The sequence below is a fragment of the Lithobates pipiens genome, unplaced genomic scaffold, assembly GCF_037356315.1.
Source record: "Lithobates pipiens isolate NorthernLeopardFrog02 unplaced genomic scaffold, aLitPip1_a1.2 Scaffold_19, whole genome shotgun sequence".
NCBI lineage: Eukaryota > Metazoa > Chordata > Amphibia > Anura > Ranidae > Lithobates > Lithobates pipiens.
In genome coordinates, this window is record NW_027507764.1 from 411,381,073 (window position 1) to 411,389,180 (window position 8,108).

The following is an 8,108-nucleotide window of genomic DNA, read 5'->3' on the forward strand; positions in this document are numbered from 1 at the left end:
GAACCCACCTTTTTTCTTTTGAGGTCTTTTATGTGAAGGTTCTTTTATTTTCATTTTTTATTTTTCCCCCTTACTCCCCCTTTTCCTTGTCAATATTTACATTCACAAAGTGATAACCAGGACGTGGCATTTTATTTATCCGTGTATCCACAGACACCACCCTGTGATAGATACACATCTGTTCTATTTTAAATATCAATGTTGAAGGATCAGAACCTTTGTCAAGTTTACGTAGTTTCACCATCCCTATTTGTACTGTTGACTATTATCAAAGAGATAAAAAGTAATGGGATATCCAAAACATAACATTTATTTTCACAGAGAATTAAAAAGTAACATATTGATTTATCAGTACATATTTAAGCCTTTAAAGCAGTTGGTATTCTTTCACATTAGATCATAAATCACACATTCTCTTGAGATGTACTGTCCTCTATAGAGCATCATAATATTGACAACTTAACATACTTGGAAATTATGTTTAACCTTTAAATTTGTCTTTTTTTGTCTCTTTTTAAATGCACAGGAGCTGGAGTGACTTGTGTGGCAGTTTGAGGTCGGCATGATTGCCACTGGAGGTCTGTTGAGGATCTCTGCACGAAAACAAGATCCTCTCAGACCCCAAAGCCAAGCTCCAAAGAGAAAGCGGAAAGCAAAAAAGAAGCGCAAGAATGATGTGGTGGTAGTAAAAGGCAAACTTAAACTTTGCTCTGTCTCTGGATTAATTGCCCTGTGTGGAATCTTGGTACTTTTGGTTGGAATAGCCATGGCTGTTATGGGATATTGGCCAAAAAGCAGTTCTGTTTATCATGGCAGTCTAGGGACAAATCAAGCCAAACTTTCATCAGGAGATATAAATTCTATCAGTGCAAATTCAAGCCAATCATGGAGCCATCACAACAGTCAAGGAGCTAATCAGAATGCCTTCAAAGTAAGTGATACAAACTTAACAAGAAGCCTTCAGCAAAAAACTTCACCTGGATTTCTTGCAGGGTTTTTTTCTGGATACTTGCACTCGGATAATCTTAAAGTTTTTGGTCCTCTAATAATGGGCATTGGAATATTTCTGTTTATTTGTGCTAATGCAGTTCTTCATGAAAACAGAGACAAGAAAACAAAGATCATCAACCTGAGGGATCTCTACTCTACAGTGATTGATGTTCATGGCATGAAATCTAAAGATGGAGTTCCTTTAAATGGGTTTGTTAATTATGTGCAATCTCGAAGCATGGATGTAAAAGGTGGTGACACATTTGGTGCGGCAATGTTGGCCAAGAGCTCCTGGAATTCTGCTCTTGGTGGACCAATTTCCTTCTCTCCTCCTAATCTAAGGGAAACAAGGACGTCTTCTCCTAAGGTATATCGACACCCAACTGAGCAAATAAACATGAATGAGGAGGTATACAGTATTTACAGGGAGAGGTCCAACTCTGCTTTACCATTTGACAGAATTTCAGGGAGAGATGAGGATATAGATTCCTTGTCTGAATCACCTGATGTAGAATGGGGTAGGAACAGTGCGTGTTCAATTGTCGGTCATTCCCTCAGTGCTTTTACACTGCCTATTGTCAAGTTAGAAAGCTGTCTCTTGGAGAAGAAAGAAGAGCATGGGAAAGGGAACAAAAGTGCCAAAGAAGTATCTAAGGGAGAGATTGAATTAAGTTTGACCAATTTTAGCCATGCAGACTTAAACTGGGAAATTCCCAAAACTCATAGAAAATTACCTTTAAGGCGCCAGAGCACAAGCTGTCTGCCTGACTTCAGGAGACCAATGTCACCTGGGCCACTGTCAGAATTGGGTAGCCAGTCATTAAGTAGCACAGATTTAGACTGTAGCCTTTTGGTGAGAGGCTCTCCATTTGGCAAAACAAAACCTGCTGTTCTTTTGGATTCTCTTACTACAGCACCATTGATAAGAAGAGATTCCCAAAGTTCAGGGTCTGACCAATCAAGCAATAAGGGCTACATTCATCTTGAGGAGGCAGGAACCTCCTTCGAGTCTATAGACACCTCAGCCAATAAAACTCAAGACTGTAAGGAAACAGAGGCTATAGACATTGAAATTCCCTCGGACGATACCAGCACAGAACAACATGTAGAACAGAAGCAGTACACTAATAAAGAAAAACTGTTGATGCTCTCCAGGTCTCACACTAAGTCTGATGACAATGGTAATGACGATGATATAGATAACACAAGTATTTAAAGCACACTTTGAGATTTGTCCATAGTTCTGGAACATGTTGTATTACAGGGAACTTGCCAATATCCAAAGATCTGCAGTGTCAACAGTTTTAGTATGTATTGGTAACCATCACCAACACCTGATTGTAACTGTATGTATGACTGAAACCAAACTGTATTAATAAACAGTGAACTAGCCCATCTTTAACTTTCAGTATGCATCAGATTATTTTTAACAGTAACTGTGCACTTCATTTTAGCTACAGTAGATATTTTTTCCTGCTGATGGCATGTCAGTAATTGCTCGGTTATGGCGATTTAGTTTGGCTTACTGAAATGCTAAGGCAGCAAGTCTGCCTACATAGTGATAAACTGATTTATTTTTCTGAATAAACTGTTTTAGAGGTTTTATCATTTCTTTAGTAACATAATATTCAAACGAAGTTTAAAAAGGCAGAATATTAAAATTCATTTTAAAGGCAAAGGACATCAATTGAGTTTGCTTAAGTGGGACTGTTAGAAATTTTTTTTTCAAATAATTAAAACATTTCTGTATTACGCTGTTTTTATTGGATGTTATGGTTATTAAATGACTGAAAGCATCATTATTATTAAAAAATAATAAAAAGAAATGTTTACATTCAAATATATCACATGCACCAAAATGTATATTTGTTATTTTTAGTTATTTTTTTGTTTTTGTTTATGTTTTTTTTGTTTTTTTGTTTTTTTTACCTCTTGCAGTATTTTACAAATGGCATGCAATCTTGCTTACAACAAGCAGACTTGAAATGCAGAATATATAGTATATTTAGGAATCTTTTTGCTAGCTACCATAGAATTTAATTTCTATAAATGGAAGTGCATGATAAAATGTATTTTTGCTACATTTCATATTTATTCAATGTAGATTTGCATCACTGGCCCATTTGTCAGAATGTCAGCCTTTTGATGTTTTCTAATATAAAGATTCTTTATTAATAACAATGCTAATACTAATAATATTAATAAAGATAAATAATTTATTTAAAAAGGTACAGAAGTATTGTTAAATATTAATAAAGTAAACACTACTGTTTCCTTTTAAAACTTTTTATCTTATTGCGCAGCTTGACAATATGTGAGTTATATTTATGGTAAAATTGTAGCTATGTTCATTTTAATTGATAAGAAATGGCATTTTGATGCCTGATGTGCTTTCTTGGTATTTAGGAGGTCCATTTACCCTGTTGTGATGTATCAGAGTATAATTAACATTTGTCCATGTTCTGTGAATTTTTTTGTACGTCAAAAATAGATATGCAGCCTTTTTATTTTACATATCATATGTTATGTTATTAAGTATGTTATTACTTTTTGAAAAATACTGTAGCATGCCTAAACTACAGTGCCCTTGTGTTTTCTAACCTTGTTGAAAATTATTTATGGTTCTTTAAGAAAATTAGGTCCTGAAACTGTACAGATATAATGGTGACTGCAGTTCATGAAAATGTTGTGCCTCATGACAAAAAAAAAAACCTGCACACTGCAATTCTTTTAATCTGATTGAATTTCTTAAACCATGTTTCTATACCATAATGCGAAAAAACTATGAATAGTTACCATTAACTGTAGGCATCCAGTTCAAATTGGATACAGACTTGGGGTTTTGTGTTTTATCCAGGCAGAGCTGTATGTTCTAGTTCAAGCCACACTTCTACTGAAATCTCCTTAGTGACAGTAGCCTTGTTAATCAGAATGCCATCTGCTCAGCTTCCGAATATGCAGGTCAGGTATCCCATCCTGGCCCATTTCATGTTGTACAAGTAATATGGGTTACATAGAGGATAATGTTCAAAAGCTTCAGCCATAAATAGGAACTGTCCCAGTAGCTATCTACGTCTGGTTACTTTGCTATGCTTTTAATTAGAATTCAGTTTGAAGGCCAATTCAGTCGATTTTCTGACTTAAAGTGGAATTCCAGTCAAATTCTAACTAAGGCTAAATCTACTTCCACCCCCATTCTAATGCTTATACCTACCTATTCTAAAGTTTCTCTTGTCCGGTCACATGATCGGGTTCCAGCGCCGGTTTCAGTGTAGAGGAGAGGTAGTGACAATGGCTGCAGAGCCTGGATTGTGACATCACCTATAGGCTTACTACGGGGCATCCATTGTTGGCTGTCTCTCCTCTACACTGAGGCCAAGCGGCTTCAGAATAGGTAAGAATACACATATTTTCTTTTACAGGGTAAATAGAATAGTTTTAGAATGGGGGTGAGAGTAGATTTAGCCTTAATTGGTATTTGGCTGGAATTACAATTTAAAGTGCATTTCTAGGCAAAAAAAAACACAAATTCTTCCACACGTTTCAGCAATCCTTGCACATTTGCCATGTGTTTTTTTTTCCACAACTACATAAAAGTACCTGAGGGTCCTGCCAAAAATCCTGTGAGCTCCTAACTTTCTTTAATGAATTGATAATGCTGCCTCTGCTGTACTGGAATCCCAAGCAGTGTTGTCAGCCCTGCCTGGGTTGTTATTTGCTGGACTATAAAACACCCCCCTCATGTCAATAAGTGAGAGGTGGTCTACAGGCCAACAAGGGGGTCAGATTTAAAATTCCAGTTCAGAAAAAGTAGTGTTGTTAGCCAACAACAAAATGTAAGAGTACACTGTTTTTCTGGCAGGATCTACAAAAATTGTTCTGTAAAAAGGGAAGTGTGTATGGTTTGCAAAGATGTACCAGATGTTTTTTATTTTGCCTATGACATACACTTTAAAGTGTATGTTACCCCAAAATATATTATTCCATCTGTGAGTCCATGTGGATATTTGTTAATGTGGCCTGTTCTCTTTTTATTTCTTGATTGCATGAGAAATTACTGATGATCCTGCCATTTTTTTAAAGGAATTCTTGAAATAAGATAACATACATTAGGAAGTTCTTTTTTCTTTTTTCTATATTAGGCATTTATCTTTAGTTCCTCAATCTACCTCTCCAATCCCTAAAGGTAAATGTCAACAATATCCAATATAATAAAAAGGTGCACACTTAACATCATGCCCTTTGGCCCTGTATGACATTGTTGGGCACTGGTAGTTGGTATAAGGTAAATATAGACACCATAGGGTGTCTAAAACAAGATGTGGATGGTTTATTCTTTTAAAGCACAGCATTCATTCAACAAGAATTGTGACTCCCCATCTTAGACACTTTAAAAAACAACACATTCCTATTCTTTCCATTTCAGTTCTTGATTTACTTTTCAACAATAAGTACGTGCTCTCTGAGATCCTCATTATTTCCAATTATCTGCACTGTTTATGAAGTCTTATTTACTGAAAAAAAATACTAGGGCAGTGCTAATTTACAAGAACAGCCTGACCCTATCAAAGACCAATATCATTTAGCAGATTTAGCGTACCAATCCTGACTCTAAATAGCATTGGTCGAAATTTTAATGCGAGAGAAAGTATATTAATACAACTTGTGATCCATCATTTAAAGGTCTAATATATTTCAGTTTTCATTGGTTCTTGGCTTGTTGAATCACAATCCGCAGGTCTCATTCCCCAACAAATTATTGAGATCTCTAGCTCCTAAAAAATTACACCATCATTATGGCCATGTAATGTGAGTTAGAGGCTCAGACTACTGCAGGGAAACATCTTTATTATAGACTCTGGGAGATGTAAGAAGCTAGCAAGTGTTCAACTCTCCAACAGCCATTCTAAAGTCAAATAACTACTTTAGATAGCACCAGCATTTTAAGTATACTGATTGTTAATTCATAATTCATAAATGAGTATACATATGGTACAAACAATGTAGATGTTGGCTGCATTACAAGCATTCATTTACTACCTGCATTTCCAAATAATAGTGTCTCCTGTTTTGTGCCTCCTGTTCTGCTGTCACTGTATAAAAGTAATGGATGATGTAGTCTTTGTGCATTAGATGATTTGATAGGTCTGCTGTGTTTTGGCTTACTGAGAATTTAGTTTGAGTTAGACCCAGCTTTAAGTGGTAGTAAACGTATTTTTTGCACTTGTACCTACAGGTAAGCCTATAATAAGGCTTACCTATAGGTAGAGTGAATATCTCCTAAACTTGTAGTATTTAGGTTATATTCACACAGCATATAGCCGGTGACGTCACCGGCACATGCACTCTGAAGGAACAGAATACCTGTGCCATTCGATTACAGCTATGTGCCGTGCCTGTGACTCCCACACTCAGGCATGGAAGTGACGTCATCATGGCTCAGCCAGTCAGGGGGCTGGAGCACGCAAACCCAGAAGGAAGACTGGGTGAAGATGGAAGCCCTGTCAGCGGTGACAGCGCACAGCTGGAGGGCTTCGTTCTAAGGCAAGTATTTCATAATATGCTAGTATGTGATGCATACTAGTACACATTGCCTCTACCCTGCAGGGTTTTTCTTTTTAAACATGCCCAAGTTTACTAGCACTTTAAGACTAGATTGGTGTTTTTATAACTGCTGTGGAACAGGTTTCTATAAACACTGCACAGACCACAGAGGACAGCAAGCCTATTCTACAATATAACGAATATTAACTAAATGTTGGAAATCCAGCCCATGTCTTTTTTTCAGTGAAAGGACCTTTATAATAAATTAACCTTCCCCCTAAAGTCGTCAATTCAGTTCTCACCAAGGTACTGTCTTAATGAGGTCTGCAAGCCTGTTCTATATATGAACATGGGATTCCACTTGACATTACTGTTACCACTATGTAGAAACATACTGCTCCCTACCAAACTGATCTTTGGTCTTTGTACAAGTTTAGAATGAGGGTAGAGGAAATTGTTCAGTTTGTCTCTTGCATCCATTCCTGTAATTAGTTAGAATCTGTATCTCTATTTTGTTTTACTTTTATGAAAAAAAAAAAAACTTTGTTTTATTTTCTGGTGAAGACGTTCTGTGGGTTGGATTAGAAGGTGAATTCCCTGTCTGCTGGGTGGAAGAGTCACCAGATGTCGTGAAAGTGGAAGGAGTCCATTGTGGATGCTAATTGTGATACGTCAGAGGTCGTGGATGTTTCGTGGAGGTGTTTGGGTGTAGATCTGTCATCTGTTGGGTGCATGATGGTGTTGAAATCGCCCCCAACTACATGTGGGATGTGAAGTAGTTTAGTGGAACGCTTGCTAAAGAATAGTTTTCTGGGATTATTGGGCGCATATTAGATATCACAAGATCACTGTTTCCTATGGAGATGCCTTCACAGGGGAGGTTTTTGTGGATCAGGATGAGGACCCCTGCTTTACGTCAAACTGCGTCGGATCCCAAGACTGTGCCTACCCAGAGTTTCCTCATGCAATGAAAATCTGGGGATGACAAATGGGTTTCCTGAAGGAGGGCAATGTCAGTTTTGAGCCTCTGAAGGTGGTGCAGGATTTTAGGTCTCTTGTTGGGGGACCTAAGCTCTGTCACGTTCCAAGAGGTGACTTTCATGGGGGAGGAATGCATTGAGGAATTTGGGCTGGTATTAAGGTTATAGTGGGTTCTGGCTTGTAGGGAGGGGCTGGTGCATTAATGCATAGCGATGTAACTTTCAGGTGGGGGAGTGTTGGTGCTGGAGTGTGTGATGTTGGATAGGTGGTGTGAGAAAAAGGTGGGAGAGATGAAAGGTTATTTGGAGGGGTAAAAATAGGGAACAAACAATATACAAAACATTGAGTGGTCTTCACTTCTTTTCACATGGAGTAACTGTATAGGCCAGCTCCCAGTACTCACCCAAGTGTTGTATTGGAGGGTCGCCCAAAAGGAGCAGCAGCAACTCTCGCAGCATTACTCAGGTTGTATATAGGGAGGGAGGTGGCTTTATGCAGTAGGACCAAAGGAGTCACTTAAGGTATAGAAAAGACTTAATAAGGTTGGATGTAAACCTATATAGAACATAATATCAAACATAACATCAGGGCCT

General features: G+C 37.7%; 1 protein-coding gene across 2 annotated transcripts in view; it reads left to right on the forward strand.

The window, feature by feature from the left end:
- Window positions 1–2,392, forward strand: part of TMEM200C (transmembrane protein 200C) — a 142,978-nt gene extending 140,586 nt beyond the window's left edge. For both annotated transcript variants that reach the window (XM_077492488.1, XM_077492487.1), the window contains one exon: window positions 527–2,392. In XM_077492488.1, coding sequence (XP_077348614.1) covers window positions 563–2,206 — 1,644 coding nt within the window. In that variant the 5' untranslated portion in view covers window positions 527–562 and the 3' untranslated portion in view covers window positions 2,207–2,392. The remainder of the gene's footprint in view (window positions 1–526) is intronic.
- The last annotated feature ends 5,716 nt before the right edge of the window (window positions 2,393–8,108 follow it).